The sequence below is a fragment of the Sinocyclocheilus anshuiensis genome, unplaced genomic scaffold, assembly GCF_001515605.1.
Source record: "Sinocyclocheilus anshuiensis isolate Anshui unplaced genomic scaffold, SAMN03320099.WGS_v1.1 scaffold536, whole genome shotgun sequence".
Lineage (NCBI taxonomy): Eukaryota > Metazoa > Chordata > Actinopteri > Cypriniformes > Cyprinidae > Sinocyclocheilus > Sinocyclocheilus anshuiensis.
Genome location: NW_015557179.1, coordinates 2994191 through 3010808, shown reverse-complemented (window position 1 = coordinate 3010808; position 16618 = coordinate 2994191). Strand labels below are relative to the sequence as shown.

The 16618-nt window shown below is 39.7% G+C and overlaps 1 protein-coding gene and 1 long non-coding RNA gene across 2 annotated transcripts in view; one reads left to right on the top strand and one right to left on the bottom strand.

Annotated features, from left to right (window-relative positions):
- Positions 1 to 2140, top strand: part of LOC107678559 (uncharacterized) — a 13130-nt gene extending 10990 nt beyond the window's left edge. Inside the window, exon 3 of the long non-coding RNA XR_001632948.1 lies at positions 2067 to 2140. This is a non-coding gene — a long non-coding RNA (uncharacterized LOC107678559). The remainder of the gene's footprint in view (positions 1 to 2066) is intronic.
- Positions 1 to 3557, bottom strand: part of epcam (epithelial cell adhesion molecule) — an 18112-nt gene extending 14555 nt beyond the window's left edge. The window contains exons 1-2 of the mRNA XM_016473862.1: positions 3498 to 3557; positions 3301 to 3382 (exon numbers count right to left, since the gene is read on the bottom strand). Of these exons, the coding sequence (XP_016329348.1) occupies positions 3301 to 3358 (58 nt within the window). The 5' untranslated portion in view covers positions 3359 to 3382; positions 3498 to 3557. The remainder of the gene's footprint in view (positions 1 to 3300; positions 3383 to 3497) is intronic.
- Between the last annotated feature and the right edge of the window lie 13061 nt (positions 3558 to 16618).

Sequence of the window (16618 nt, the reverse complement as noted above, 5' to 3'; positions counted from 1 at the left end):
GTGCACTTCATTATTTTTTTTTAATTCATGTGCCCTCGTAATCTTTAATCAAAAACGTTAACCTCCCCTCCCCCTCAAAACGACTCATCTTCTCTTCCGGTCACGAGCTATGGCGCAAGGGCGGAGCTAGTGACGTGAGGGGTAAATGCTGGGATAAACGACAGGGGGAAGAGCTGAAGCTGATGCTTCACTTTATAGCACTGACACCAGTCATGAGGGAGTACGTTATCCCTAAACATTGAAAAGATATTAGGATATTACGACAACATTACTCTTAGGACATCGCAAACTAATTTTTGTCATGAATATGACCTGATGGAGCGCTCAGTCAGTCATTCAGGCACTCTCTCTCTCTCTCTCTCTCGCGTGCTGTTTAGGCAAGTTTTGTGCCGTTGATCATCGTCGTCATCCTTAATAAATAAAACGTTTATTCATGCTTGGGTGTCGGCTGTGAATCCAGTGGAGAGAAATCCCCCCATTTCCCTCGGATATACGTCACAGTAGAGAAGAAAAGACAATCGCAACTTCCGTTTCGTGCCGACTTTAACTGCAGATTCAGGCCACTGTTTTAGTTTAATAATGTATTTATGCAAAAAATTTTAAGGCATGAACTGTTTTCTTGAATTTAAAAAAAGTTATAAAAATTAAACTCCTGTCTCCTGAGATGCCTTCATCTGATTGATTTTTGAAGGCAGTGTAGATGTATCCTTCACTGCCTTTGATATCCCACAATCCTGTGTGTTCCATTCTGAGCTAAAAAATAAATATGGCATCTGAAAGTTGTGGATGGTGGTCAGTTTGTGTAAATGTATGTTTTTGACCAACATCTTCCACTTTCAATGTTATTTTTAGCAAGAAATTACTATTATAGTAATTAAATATTCACTCAGTTATCAACAAAGCTCACTCTATTTTGTTTTATATCATTAAACCGTTATGCTGCCTCAGAAGTCTGTCCGAAATCAGTTATGTGCATTATGCATCATGTTATGTAATTAAATTGTGAGACTTTTTGCAGTGATCTTGCAAAATGTTGTGGAAACCTTTCAAGTGCAAGTTACATATTAAAATAATTAGATATTACATATAATTTAGTAGTAAAACATAATGTGTTGCACATTTTATGTCACAAGAAAATGTACAGCAGGTTTAAGCTTCAGCATAGGGCACATCCCAGTGTCAGACTCAAGTACATGAGACGTTATTAATAGCTTTAAGACATGGTCTCCATCTCTGTGGCCTGCAAGAACAAAAGGAAACGTGTTATAATACAAAAGTTTGCTTTCTATTGGGGAAGTACCCACACAGTTTGGCCCATACTGAAATAAATAAGAACAAACCTATGCTTTACTGTACTGGGCCTTCTGTCGCTGTGCGAGGAAGAACTAAATAGAGGAGGAAAACAGTTAAGACTACAAACACCCATCAAGTTAAATCATCACTGAATCATCAATGAACTGACTTTAGCTGGAAAAATGTTATTGTCTTCTTGCATTATTGACAAACTATTTTCCTGTTTGACACTGTAAAGCTGCTTTGACACAACCAGTATTGTATAAAGCACTTTACAAATAAAGGTTACTTGACTTGACTTAAATGAAACTTGAAAAGTATATGGTACTTACCAAAACCAGAAGTCCTGCAATCACAATCAAGCTGACCACCACAATAACAGCAATGATACCATCAGTCGGGCTCTGCATGGTGAAGGTGGGCACCACTTCATCTACATAGTACAACAGGATGTTCTCCACGGACACCTTTGATCCCTCAACACTGACTTCAAATGGTTTGTAGTCTTGAAAGAGGGGCTTAACTTTGATCTACGAAAGACAAATTCATTTAGTTACATATTAAGTTACAACATAACACCAGGTATGAAGATAAGAAACTGAAACGAGACTCATGTCCTTCCATGTAGTAAGTCATGAGGGACAGGTCTGTAATACGTTCTTTCTCAGGCTTTTTGACATCCACAACAATGAGACGGCCATCTCTGTCATACTGGAAAAGAGGAGGTGGGTCATGTTTGGTTCTGTACCGCAAGTACCAAGTTGAGGGGTTAGATAACAATGGTAAATTCTTACCTTAACCTCAGATACAAATTTCTTATCCAACTTGTAACGTTCCAGCAAAGCATTCTCAATCCCACTGTAAAAGAGTAACATCAGAAGCATAAACTTCATATTTCACATGGTCCAGCAAGACCCTAGAAATCAATTGCAACATACGTCTTCAGTTTGGTAGCATCAAGAGGAACGGTTGCGTCATTTGCTTTATGCTTCAGTTCCAGGCGAACCCAACTAGAGAAGAAAACATGGCATTGTCAGAATTTACTAGTCTTGCTTCCTTCCACAAACAGCATTAATATTCCAACCACACTTCAAACTAGGTGTGTCGGTCAGAAGAACATCCTGTTAACAGCTCTGCTAATACAAACACACTCACTAGGTCTCCACGGGCTCACACTTGATGTTCTTGTCTCCCTTGTCACTTCTGCGCACACCAGCACTGTTGACGCCCCAGCACACATCAGTGCCATTACACTGGATTGCCTTGAACTTTCCATCACTCTCACACTCTGGGTCATAGATGCCATCATTGTCCACAAAGGCAGTTTCTACAGATTTCCCACCAATTGATCTTGTGGTCACGTTGTTCCTGGCACGATACATCTCCGCTTTTATGAGGAAGCACTTGGGAATCACTGTGGGTAGGGAGAATTGAAGACACTTACTACACTTGATGGGAGGAACAAAACACCTTGCCTGGTTTGTTGGTACGAACTATGGACGTTGGAGCTCAGTTAGTTTAGGTGGTTACCAAAATTCCTCTAAAACACACTGGAAGACTGGTTTAATCTTTTCAAACCTAACATTTTAGTAAAGGATGCCAAAAAAAACTACCAGTAAAACAATAGTTACCAAATTAAGAACTTTAAGAGCAAATTTAAAAGAAAACTTAATTTTTTTACAATCAATTAGTTGCTTGTTTGTCTTGTATGTAAGAGTGCACTGGCATGGGTCTCCATCACATCTGGCCCATTTCATAGTGTTACAAGAACCTGTTGGATTAAAGAGAGAGAGAGATTTCATGGATTTATTAAATACACTTAAACTTTATTTGGTAGATAGGTTAAAGTTGAAATGACCCTGGATCTCATTGTTTTGTTTGCCTCCCAACTACCAAGTTAACGACTAGGAATAAACAGTTTGCCACAAGTGAACCCGATATAGTTCACTTGTAAGGTATGTTTAAACAGCTTATGTTTTAATTATAGTTAAAATAGTTGTTACTTACATTGTGAGGCGACCACATCCACTAACACCACAACAAACAAGGCGATCAAAACCTTCATCGTGGATAAGAACTGAAAAACAAAAACAGTTCCTGTGTTATAAATCATTCTGTTAGAGGAACTGATGTGTTAATCTCCAGAATCTCTATGCAATTCAACTAGTCTTTAAACACTAAAAAGCTGAAATCGTATTACCGAAGCTTTAAGAAAAACTAGAAATCCAACCAGAAAGAATTATTCCACTTTTTGTGGACTCTTGAGCTTAACAATGAAGAGATCCCACAGATATCCTCTCTCCCCTGCCAAATGACTAATCTAAATGTGCCCCTGCTGAAAAAAACAATAGACACCATCACAAAATTTGTAATGGTTTTACTGGTTATAATGGGACTTGTATTGGTTTTAATGGAAACTCTAATGGACCCTGTGGGATTCTACTGGTAATTGGTCACCATCTATTGGTGTCCTGTTAAAACCAATAAATCCTAATGGAATTTGCCCCAAAACACACTACAGAAAATCTTTTTTTTTTAAATGGTTAAAATTGATGGTTTGTAATGTTTGTAATGGTATTTGTAGTGGAAACCATTAGAATTTTCTGTGATGGTTCTATTGTTTTTTTCAGCAGGGGCCACAGGTGTCTGTCTTCTTTGCTTATGTGTTTGAATGAAAATACGTGATAACTGACAATTGAATGCATTTTATTGTTGTTTCTCTTTGTTATTTTTCCATATGTCCACTGGATGATGCTCTTACATGTCCTGCAGTGATACTGTGTCTGATATTTTCTGGCTACACCCTGTGTCACATTTTCAAATGTCCAGGATTGCAGTTCTAAAGTGTGACTTGTTCAGAGTTGCTACAGAATCAGCAGACTTTGCTGGTCATATGTTCTATTGTTAGTTGTCAGCAATTCTGATATTTCCCCAATTTAACCTTGTTATTTCTCTACACCTAAAAAAAAAACTTTATAAAAGATTTCACTCACCAGATTATAACCATCTCACATATAAGTGAAGTTTGTGTTACAGAACAAAGCTGAATCTATTCAAAAGCTCTATAATCACTTGGGTTTATCGAATTTTATTAAACGTTACATTTATGTGTGTTACAGTTTTAATGTATTTCTAAATTATTTCTAGTCACCTTTAGTTGAAGTTTTTTTTTTTTTCCTCACTGTTATTTCCTAGACAAATAGCTAATCTGGCTAGATAAAATGTCTAGATAAAATAGCTGGATAAAAACTTTTATTATTGCTATACACATAGGCTAATTTACATTGAATCTGTAGGAGTTTCTTAAGTTAACTGGTTAATATTTGTAAATGGGTCATTGAAAGACCACTAGATAGAACCATCCGATCATAGTTTAAACATTTTTCTTTATCTGAAGAATTGTAGGCTTAACAACCAAAACTCAATTAAAAGACAATATACTCACTCAGAATTCACACAATCTGGAAATAAGATGGAATCTAATTCTATGCTCTAAAATAACTTGTTAGGTCACTCTTGTCGCCCAACTCTTTTTTAAACTCTCTCTCCCTCTTTAATTTAAATGAATACATTCTCATTTGTTGGCAGCAACTTCCTATTTAGCCGTTCTGACCACAAAAATGTAGATGTGGTTTGGAAGAGCTCATCTGTGGTACTGACATCCCTTACCAAAAAGTAGTATACTTCAAGTTTATTTTACTGCCACAGAGAATTTGGTTTAGCGCTAGCTACACAACAGTCTCAGCGTAACTCAGAGCTAGAGGAACAGAACAAAGAGCTCCGTGCTAGAGTATCCTCTTTGACTAAGAAATTGAACCGCAACAAAGCTGCAGCAAAAACTGATGTGGAAGAAGTTAGTAAGCCTGATAACCATTATCCTGACTTGCAAGCTTTCTTTGAAACAGATGTAGCCATCCAATCAGTGAAGGTATGTGGCGCTAGGAGAAGATCTCGGGGAATTGAGGGAAAGCCCGTCCAGGTCCAGCAGCTCCACCAGGGTCTCACTGCTCAGCTGAATGAAAGCGTACATAAAAAAGATTGGAAAAATAAAAAAAATGCATTTTTATGTATTGTTAAATTTTGATGATGTTTTTCTGATGTTGAATTTAAGTTATTTTGTAATTATTTGTAAAAAGTACTTTTAGTATAGAATAACGCGATATCTGCCTTTGATCTCGTTGGTATCTGTTCACTTCGAGAGGTCAGAACTGTCCGTCTTGCCTGCGCTTATTTCACTCCTCCCCTCACTGCAGCCGCCTACTCTCGCCTTCATTTCAGGCGAGGCGAGGTGCATCTCAAACAAGCCTATTGTTTCGGTTTCTTCTTCACTTGTGTTTTTTGGAAATTCTGTACAGAAGATGTGTACTAGTGCCCCCTACAGTATAACAATGAAAACACGGATTCTAGGAGCACAATTATAGCTCAAATATAATTAGACTTTTTCTAAGTATAAGTCAAGTATACTTAAATGTCATTTTAAGTATATTTCTGAGAAGTACATAAAGCCCATTTCTGAGAAGTACATAAAAAGTAGACTAAAAGTATACTTTCCTATTTTTAGTTTAAAAGAAGTAAACTAATATCACACTTGAATAAGCTTCTTTTTCGTAAGGGATGTCACTAGTTTACTAAAGTTATTATTAAGTTAAGTATGTGAAATACTTTGCCATTTCATTTTGTGTGAGAAATTAAATTAGAAAGTCTAAATCTACCTAGTTCAACATATCCCACCAGAAAAACTGCCAAGTGTTCTGTATTTGTGATACTGAGACATTTTTTTCCACTCTTTTAAAACTTGACTCTAGCAGACTTTTGGTCACACGGCATAGACTACTTCTCCAGTAGCTCTACTTCCGGTGCTGTGGTTGTGCCACATCGCCACACATCGCTGTTTTCTGTTTTGTAAAGCAAACTTGTGGTTTATAGCAAATGGCAATAGGGGAAATTTTTATACTTAAAAAAAAATTGTTTATGAAGGTTATGAAAATTTTTTTAAGCAATTTTAATAATGAGCATGAAATAAGTTAAAGTTTTATTTATTTATGTGGTTGAATGATTTGTGTTGGAAAAAATGAGTAAAAACAATGCTGATGTGGTGAGCTGCTTGGTTGTTGTTTTTATTTAGTAATATGAGAAATATGCTTTCTGAAGCTTCGAATCAATTGAACCAATCTTAAAATGACGCATACGGAGACATCTGCTGGTCAAAGGAACACTTCTGGAAGTCTACCGTGCTCCACAGGTATGCGAGTTGAGTAAAGTTCCCAAACTCGGATTGAGAAATCTCCAAAATTATTGACTAAGCTTACGTCAGTAGCATATTTCAAATGTTCAATAAAATCTGCCCAAATGAGTCACATTTTGTTTGATTAGCTAAAACAAGCTTCATTGATGATGCCATTTTGTCAGGACATCATTGTGGTGAATTACTCTTTTCATTTTTTTTTCAGTACATTGTGTAATATCATTAACGTATAGGCAATGCGATATGCGATATAACGCAGTGCCATTCTGTCAGTTGTTTTTGTCACTGATATTTAATAGCCCTGTAAAAGAAGAATCATGTCACAAAACAAAAGGATTTAAGCCTTGTGTGAGATGAATGCTCTCATCAAAAACACTTATGAATGAATTGTGAACACTTATGAATGAACACTATATTGTTTCAGTTTTAATTTTACACCCAGTGGAAAGTTGAAGCCCAAAGGGAGTAGCACATTTACGAGAAAAGTGAAACGTAACCTAGGAATATGTAGGTGTTCCCGTTTCTGCTTGTCTAGGCTGTCCCAGGTGAGATGGTGCCTTATGCTCAACGAGTGGAGGACCCACTGCCAGAGACCTGCGCTGTTCTTCCCCGTGATTCATGAAGAAATCACTAAATCATGGCACGCTCCCTATTCGGCCTACGTCCACTCCTCAGCCTCCACCGCCTTCACTTCAATCGAAGTGCAAAAAGAGCAAAAAAGGTACAAAAAGCTACCCCCCCCCCAAAAAAAAGAGCAGAGCCTGAGCACTACAACCCCCTGTTCAGCTCCAGGTTTTGGAGGTTATGTGTTTGTTATAGACACTGGGTCAGCCTGACTAAATGTGCACACACCCAGGTAACCCACCACTATCATAGTGGACAAAATAATAAAAAACGAACACCTTCACATAGAGAGAACTTCTCCTTTTCGCAGCAGCTTAAGCATCAGTGTGCCGATCTGCCACTCAAAAAGCTCCGGCCCCTTGCCACCTGGAGTCAGGCTTGGGAAGCCATTCTGGTTGTGTCGAGCTGGGTCCCGCAGACAATAATATGAGGTTACTTGCTCCAATTCACTCGCAGACCTCCCTGCGTCAGGGGCGTGGTCCAAACTTCAATCAGGGGCAGCAATGCTCTAATTCTCTCATTCTCTGAAGTAGAATGTCTACTGTCAAAGGGTGCCATGGAAATGGTTCCACCAACTCACAGCAAGTCAAGGTCTTACAGCCATTACTTCCTCATTCCAAAAATGGATTGAAGCAGGGAGCTGACATGTTGTACCACAGTTCCACAGTCTCCAGCGGAATGGAGACTCCATCCGCAGAGAATTCAATTGATTTGGGACGTCTTTGAGAGAGCAGAAGTCAACCTCTTTGCCTCAGAAGACACCTCTCACTGCCTAATATATATATATTTTTTTTTTCAAAAGAAAAACATTCAATAGCCCACAAGTTGTCCAGCTTGCACCTGCCTTTCCCCGGCTGCTCTGCTCCCTCAAGTCAACAGACGAGTCAGGGAGGACAGATGCTCTGTCCTCTGATGGCCCCCTCTCTGGCAGAACCAGTCATGGTTCCCCGAGATGGTACAGCTGCTGTCAGCAGCTTCCTGGCTGATTCCTCTGAGAAGGGTTTGCTTTCCAAGGCAAGGAGAACAATCTGGCACCCCCAACCCAAGTGGAGCCTGCATCTTTGGCCCCTCAACGGGAGACTGTGCGCCATCCCGCAAGGATATTGAACACATCTCATAGGCCAGAGCTCTGTCTAATAAATGTCTCCATACCCTTAAGTGGTTTGTCTTCTCTGACTCGCGCAAAGTCCAGAATAAGGACCCCTTCCTGCAGGAGCTACTGGATAAGGGGTGCACCCCTTTCACGCTCAAGGTATATGTTGTGGCCATCATAGCGAATCACGCTTTTGTGGCTGGGCAGTCAGTTGGGAAGCACTACCACACTTGCACCTAAAACTTGCCGCTCCTCAGTCAAAAGAATCTGATGAAATAGCATTAAGCGCCAAATTATATACACCGATGGCTTCGCCTATTTTGATGGGCTGAAATGCCATTTGTCTGTGCAATGCACAGACGTGATTTAATCAGGCTTCAGTATTTTCTGATTAAAGGATTTTCCCCAAAGCATCGGCTAACTGATGTAATGCTCATTCCCTCATTCGTTATCTCAGGCAAACGAGGTTACGTTAGTAACCGAGACATTAAAAATCGCCCGTAGTTCAAGCCAGGGTTGCCAGGTTGCGTTTTTCCTTTAACTTAACATTATTTGTAGAGTGCCTCGCATGCAATAATCGCAGTGAGCTTTTTGCTTTGTTACTTCTGATACGAGACAAAGTCTCAGCTCTAAAATAATGTCCATTTTATCACAAAATTCAAACAATAAATGCTGTTTTGATGCTCTTAAATGTGGCGTGACAGATTGCTGTGGCAGCTTCAGTTTAAGCAGTAGCGTTGAGCATGAGTCTCTTACACTACAATAGTTATAACGTGAAATATACATGAATGAACATCATAAGGTATGTTGAAAGTACAACTTACTGAATTGTATCACCTCTCATGTTATCACTCAGTAAGTGTTTAACTGCATAAAGATGCCAATAAAACTACTTGTGATCAATATGTCACTTAGTGTTTACCTCAGGAAAGTTATGTTCACAGTTGGTTAGTCATCTATAAAAACGATAGAGGGAGCTTATTGTTACAGTCTCTCAAAAGGAAGGCGAAGAAGACGAGGATAATCCACAACGAAAGTCTTTAATATTATATTCCACAAAAACTCAATCAAGTAAACAGCTCAGGGTAGTCGTAACATCCAACATGAAACATCAAACAATCACAGACAAACTACAGAACAGAGGGAAGACTTTAAGTAGGGCAGCTGACGAGGGGAAAACAGGTAAAGGGAGTAAACTAATGATGACTAACGAGTAAATTAATCAAAAACCATGGAAACTAATAGACAAGGGGACTTAGGGAAATGTGGAGGCAGAAACAGAACCAAAACATAACATAACCATGACACTTATGCACTGTTAATTATATAGGTATGTTCAAATAAATCGTAAAGTTTTTTTTTTTTAAACTACATTGTGTATTCGCGTATTATGCAAACATTTCAGTTTTGAGTGTGATTATTATATCTGAAAAGAAATAGCATTTGAATATAATAGTTTGTCTCAGTTGTTAGTTATAATCTCTAATATTATAGTAATGTACTAAATGAGAGAGATTTCTGTATAGTTATAAATGAAGAGTTTGGTTCCAAAACGCGATAAATGCTATTTTAAAAAATATCAAGTGTCCGCCAAAATCAGTATTGTATCTGGTCGGTATTGAAAAGTAAATTTTGAATTTTACGCAAAATGCAATATCCACCGTGTTATTCTGTCATGTTTTCTCCCTTTCTTTCCAAACCGCGACAAACACCAGTCTCCCTTCTCTGCAGAATACGATACATCCGCTAAACCAATCACAGCGCACCATTCCACGCATTGTAGACAGTAATGGCGGCGCTGGCATCGTAGTTTTCCTCATCTACTTTGTACTTTGTGTACTCGATGTCATACACATCTAGTCAGTAAAGCCGGTTCTGTGATTAGTAGTAAATCTCCCATCAATGTAATACACTGATAAAGAGAATCAGGGCCTGGATTAGGCATAATATTTCTAGTTAACGGTCTATAGTCACATAGTCAATTCAAATAAATATAATCTTAACCTAATCTAGGCAATATCACGTTCATAATTGCAGATGAATCGCATTCGATTATGAACGCGATATTGTGTAGCTTGTCAGTGTAAGTGTTTTGGTCCCACTTTATATTAAGTGTCCCTAATACCTGTGTACTTACATAGTAGCTAGATGTAGTATCCTGTAAGTACACACTGATACATAGTATCTACAGCTCTAATGTTTGTGTAACTACACATATGTAACAACCCACTGAATGGTATGTGTAAGTACAAATGTGTAACAGGACATTGGTAACAACACTTTTTGATAATGAAAGTACAAATGTGTAACAGGACTAACAGCACTTTTTGGTAAAGAAAGTGTTACACTTTATATAAGATTTATCATGTAATTACTCTGATGTTACACAGCAGCGGCCAGTAAGTTAGGCTTTACATATAAATTGTGGTTGGTGTCCAGAATGTTACACTTTATATTAAGTGGACAGTTCCTGAGGAGTTACCATGTAAGTACACTGGTATTACAGTGGTGCACCAACTCGAGATCCAACACCTCGCACTTTACATATCCCTAAACCTACCCATCTCCACCCCTTGGATCCCATTTTCACCCCTAAACCTACCCATCTCCACCCATCAACACATTTAGTCACTATGTAAGTACACAGGTATTAGGGACACAATATAAAGTGGGACCAGTGTTTTTATTAATACCATTAATGTTTTTGTTAATACAGCGTATAGCACTAGTCAACTAAATGAATGTAACATGGCAAAGATGAATGCAATTTTGGAAGTTGAATGTAAGGGAAATGTCATTTTGGAATTTCTGTGGTCTAATGTGATATTGTTGTTCATGAGGAAGTTTTCTTTTATTGATGTAATTAATTTATGGCATTAACAAGATGACCCATTGAATTCGTTTTGGGAGCGATGACTGCTGAATGTATTTTTAGTCCAGTGCCTGTATATAAGATTAGTATTGACTAAGTTCAGAGGCTGTCATATGTGGATCAACTTACTTTGTTGTGTATTTTCAATAGTTTCAATATGAAAAATAACTTTCATATTGATTCAATGGATTTATTGCATTTTGAAAAAAAAAAAGTGTCCTGGATTTATTGCATTTTGGGAAAAAAAATAACAACCAGTTTTTATAATAAATCTTTGAAAATCAAAATCTGGATTTGAATTTTTAATGTTATTATAACCTAAAGATGCTATGTGAAAGTTTGAAACAGAAAATAGTGGGTTTTTTTCATTAAGAAAACAGCTATCAGTATCAGCATCGGCCCATGTCATTATGAATAATCAGCTATTTGATTTGGCTGAGAAATGTAATATCATGCATATATACATAATACTTGTTATTCATTAATTTAAATAATTACATTAATTTGATAGCATCTATTGTCAAAAATGTCATTTTGAGGTTTTCAGTCTCTTATGTGACTTTTCCAGACTCTCTCATCTGCTGTGGCTACTTTGTATTAAGTGCCTGTGTACTGTTTTCAGGTACACAAATGCATGTGAGTAACATAATCTAAATCAAAATCTCATCATCTCTCATGTGATTCACCAATTTACAGTACAATATAGAGTCAATTATTGATTGTCTTGTGTAACCAGACCTTTGATGATCAGCATAAAGCTTGGTCCACAGTGCTCACAGAACTCATTCTAGCCAATAAATGCCCAATTAAACAGAAACAGATCTTTGGACCATCATGTAGGAAGAACAGTCACAGTTTGTTTTAGTTTTACATATCACAGTTGCAGATGTCCATCTCTGTGCAGCTGTAAGGAGCATATGCCACACCAATGAAGATTGCATAAACACACTTGATAAGTTTGAATGCAAATGCCAAATAGGGTACATGGGCACTGGAGTGCAGTGCCACAACATCAACGAGTGAAAAACTGGTCTACACAACTGCCACACAAAAGCAGTCTGCAGTAACACTCTGGGCAGTTACACCTGTTCATGTCAAAAAGGCTATTTTGGTGATGGTTTCCAATGCCAAGATATCAATGAGTGTCAAACTAATAATGGTGGCTGCCATGTTAATGCACTTTTCACCAACAAAAATGGAGGAAGAGAATGCAGAAATCAAATTTGGTTTAAGTGGAAATGGATTGCAGTGCACTGATGATAATGAGTGCGCAAGACCAGGAATCTGCCACTGGAATGCTACTCACTGCAGGCTCATTCTTCTGTGACTGTGGTCCAGGCTACAGCTTTAGTCAAAACCAGTGTCTGGATGTGGATGAATGTGCCACAGGACATTGCAGTGCTTATGCCTCTTGTGAAAACTTACCTGGTTCATTCATCTGCGCATGTCTAGCTGGTTTCGAAGGTGATGGATTAGTATGCGAGAATGTGGATGAGTGTGCCAAAGAAAAGCGGTGCCATGTTAATGCACTCTGTATTAATGTACCAGGAAAATACAACTGCAGCTGTACGGTGGGATACACAGGTGATGGTGTGTCGCAGTGCACAGATGTTAACTAGTGTCATGTTGATAACGATGACTGTGGACAGAGCAATGAATGTTACGAGACACTAAATATGCTGGAGTTTGTTTTTGGGTGAGCAAGGAGGATTTTTCCTGAAACCCTCTCGAAAAACATGTGGTGATAGGGGCTGTTTGATATTTTTTTAGGCTTTCTGACCCCAAGACTCAACTAATCTCTTCAATTCTCCAGCTGTGATCCTTGGAGAGTCTTTGGCCGCTCAAACTCTCCTCCTCACCGTGCATTAGGACGAGACACACGTCCTCTTCCAGGCAGATTTGTAACATCTTTAGTTGATTGGAACTTCTTAATTATTGCCCTGATGGTGAAAATGGGGATTTTCAATGCTTTAGCTATTTTCTTACAGCCACTTTCTATTTTGTGAAGCTCAACAATCTTGTACTGCACATCAGAACTATATTCTTTGGTTTTACTGCTTGTGATGGATGATTAAGGAAATTTGGCCTTTGTGTTCCTTATATTTAAAATCCTGTGGAACAGGAAGTCACGGCTGGACAAATGCATGCTCCTAGTCACCCTGGTGTGCTAATTTTTTTTAAAATATGAATGGGAATACGCTTCAGAGAAATTTTACTCATAAGAATTTCTAGGGGTGCCAATAATTGTGGCCAACATGCATTGGAGGAAAAGCATTTATTTCATAATGTGAGTTTCCCCCCACTTGCAATTGTTTTACTTCAATGAAAGGCTAGAATTTTGTGAATGAAAGATCAAAAAGATAAACGATGCAGATTTATTTTCACAGCTGCCTTTGCTCATATTTACCAAGGAAGGGTGCCAATATTAGTGGAGGGCACTGTATTTCCACCTTTTAGGATTTTTTTAAATTTTTTTTTATTCTGTTCGCTGCAGCTTTTTATCCTGCAAATTTGGTGTAATTTGCTTCTATATTTGGTCAGATGATCTTTAAACCAGGCTTAAATAATGTTGAATAATACATTTTATTGTCGAATAATGACTTTTAAGACATTAACTGCATACATTTAGTTTTTAATTTTCATAATTGTCTATTTATTACAAAACTTAATAAAAAATTAAACTGAATGATCATTTTGTCACTGGATCTTTATTGTTATGTTACTTTTTTGTATACTTTTGTGTGTTGCATATATAATGACTTTTAAGACATTAACTGCATACATTTAGTTTTTAATTTTCATAATTGTCTATTTATTACAAAACTTAATAAAAAATTAAACTGAATGATCATTTTGTCACTGGATCTTTATTGTTATGTTACTTTTTTGTATACTTTTGTGTGTTGCATATACACACACACACACACACACACACACACACACACAAGGGGAAGTTAATGTCTTAGATTAAAGATTACAAAGACACATTAATTAAAAAATTATGTGCACACACCAATTACAATAAAAACTGCAACATTCTATAAAAATAAGAACTGCCTGTAACACTTTATAATAACTTTAACAAACATTATATAATGCTTAATGGATCATTAGTTAATATATATTCTAAGAGTTAGAAACAGAGATAATGTGCTTGTTAATGTTTGCTAATAAACTTATTGAACATTCGATAATGTTAAAACAAATCATTATTTAATATAAGTTAAAATGCTTACAAATGTCATTAAACTTGGTTAAAGGGTCAACAGTGTACAGGAGTCAATTTATAATGGAATACAGTTCAATCTTATATTATATTGTTTTGATAAATTAACAAGTATTTTCTTTAAAAAAATAATTTGTTTTCCCCTGTTTATTTATGGCCACAGCCATATCACCCTGTAGCCTAAGACTGGTTGCCCACTGAAGCTAAGCAGGGTTGAGCCTGGTCAGTACCTTGATGAGAGACCTCCTGGGAAAACTAGGTTGAAAGAGCTGTTAGTGAGGCCAGCAGGGGGTGCTCACCCTGTGGTCTGTGTGGGTCCTAATGCCCCAGTATAGTGACGGGGACACTATACTGTCAAAAAGTACCATCTTTCGGATGAGACGTTAAACCGAGGTCCTGACTCTCTGTGGTCATTAAAAATCCCATGGCTCTTCTCGTAAAGAGTAGGGGTGTAACTCCAAAAGTCCTGGCCAAATTGCCCCCCTGGCCTATCATCCAAGTGGATGCTGCACACTGGTGGTGGTTGAAGAGAGACCCCCCCACATGATTGGAAAGCGCTTTGGGTGTACAACAATACACAATAAAGCGCTATATAAATGCATCATTCATTCATTCATTCATTCATTCATTTATGTTTCAAGATATATGTTTAATGATATACTGAAGAGTAATATACTAATGTAATGTCAGGGAGTCTCTACTCATCTCTCGTCTGCTCCTGGTTCTCACAGTCGATTCTACCAATAAATACCACTGTTTGATCACATCCCTCTGTGTCTCCTAGCCTGTGTCGTGACAGAAGACCTGACCAAATAACAAAATGCCTCTCAATGACTCGCGTGGTTCGCCGCCCTAGCTCACCTGGATCTTCCCTTCGTAGAGTTTGCCTGGGAATTCTGTGGGCTCGCCACTACTACGGCGTTAGATGATGCGACGTTCAACACTCTGTTCTGGATCGGGGCCAACTACCATCACCCCGTGGACCTCCTAGACACCACTGGACTGTGCTGGAGGGAAGGGATCCTCCAGTGTGTGGAGAGCGTCCATTCCCGATCCAGAACCAGCTCGCGTCAAGTCCGCCAGCCGTTCCTCAGTCAAGCTCGCCGGCCATTCATGACTCAAGCCCGCCGGCTGTGGCTCTCTCAAGCCTGCCGGCCGTTCCTGTGGCAAGCCCGCAAATCGTTCCTGTGGAAAGCCCGCCGGCCGCCCAATTCACCCCTAACCAAAAGAGGAGGTTGAGGAGAAAGGGACTGTTCTCCGCCCTCATCCCTGCCCCAGAGCTCGCTCCAGTGTCAGCTCCAGCCCCAGAGCTCGCTCCCGAGTATAGCCCACGGAGGGCTCCTGTTCCCGAGTATAGCCCACGGAGGGCTCCAGTTCCCAAGTATAGTCCACGGAGGGCTCCTGTTCCTGAGTATAGCTCAAGGAGGGCTCCGTTTCCCGAGTATAGCCCAAGGAGGGCTCCTGTTGCCGAGTATAGCCCACGGAGGGCTCCATTCCCCGAGTTCAGCCCAGTGAGGGCTCCTGTTCCCAAGTATAGCTCATGGAGGGCTCCATTCCCCGAGTTCAGCCCAGTGAGGGCTCCTGCCTCCAAGTAAAGCCCAGGGAGGGCTCCAGTCCCCGGTTTTGGCCCTGAGAGGGCCTTGGAGCCCGTAAGCATCCCCAAGTATGTTTTTTGGGTGGGGGGGAGTAAGGCTCCAGCCGTAGAGGCCGGGGCGGGGGCTGGGGCTGCAGCCTCGGAGGCTGTTCTGCCATGGCCTCCTGTGTTCCCTACTCCGCCATGGCCTCCCGAACTGCCTGCTCCTCCGTGGCGCCCCGAGCTGCCTGCTCCGCCATGGCCTCCCGAGCTCCCTACTCCACCATGGCCGAGCTCCCTGATCCGCCCCCCGTGGATATGTTACGGTGCGGGACACGCCTTCCGGGAGGGGGAGGTAATGTCAGGGAGTCTCTGTCACCAGTCACCAGCTCTGGACTCCATGTCCCACAATCCTCCCCAGCTCACACCTGTTCTCAACCACGGTCACCACAGTTATCAGCACCCACGTTCACCAGATCTCAATCACCTGTGTTCTGATTCCCCGCACCTGCTGCAGCTCATCAAGCTCCCCTTTATCTGTGCTCACTTCACACACGCTCCTCGTAAGTCGTGGAAGTCGTGGCCTAATGGTTAGAGAGTCGGACTCGTAACGCAAAGGTTGCAGGTTCGAGTCTCGTACCGGCAGGGATTGTAGGTGGGGGGAGTGAATGTACAGCGCTCTCTCCCACCTT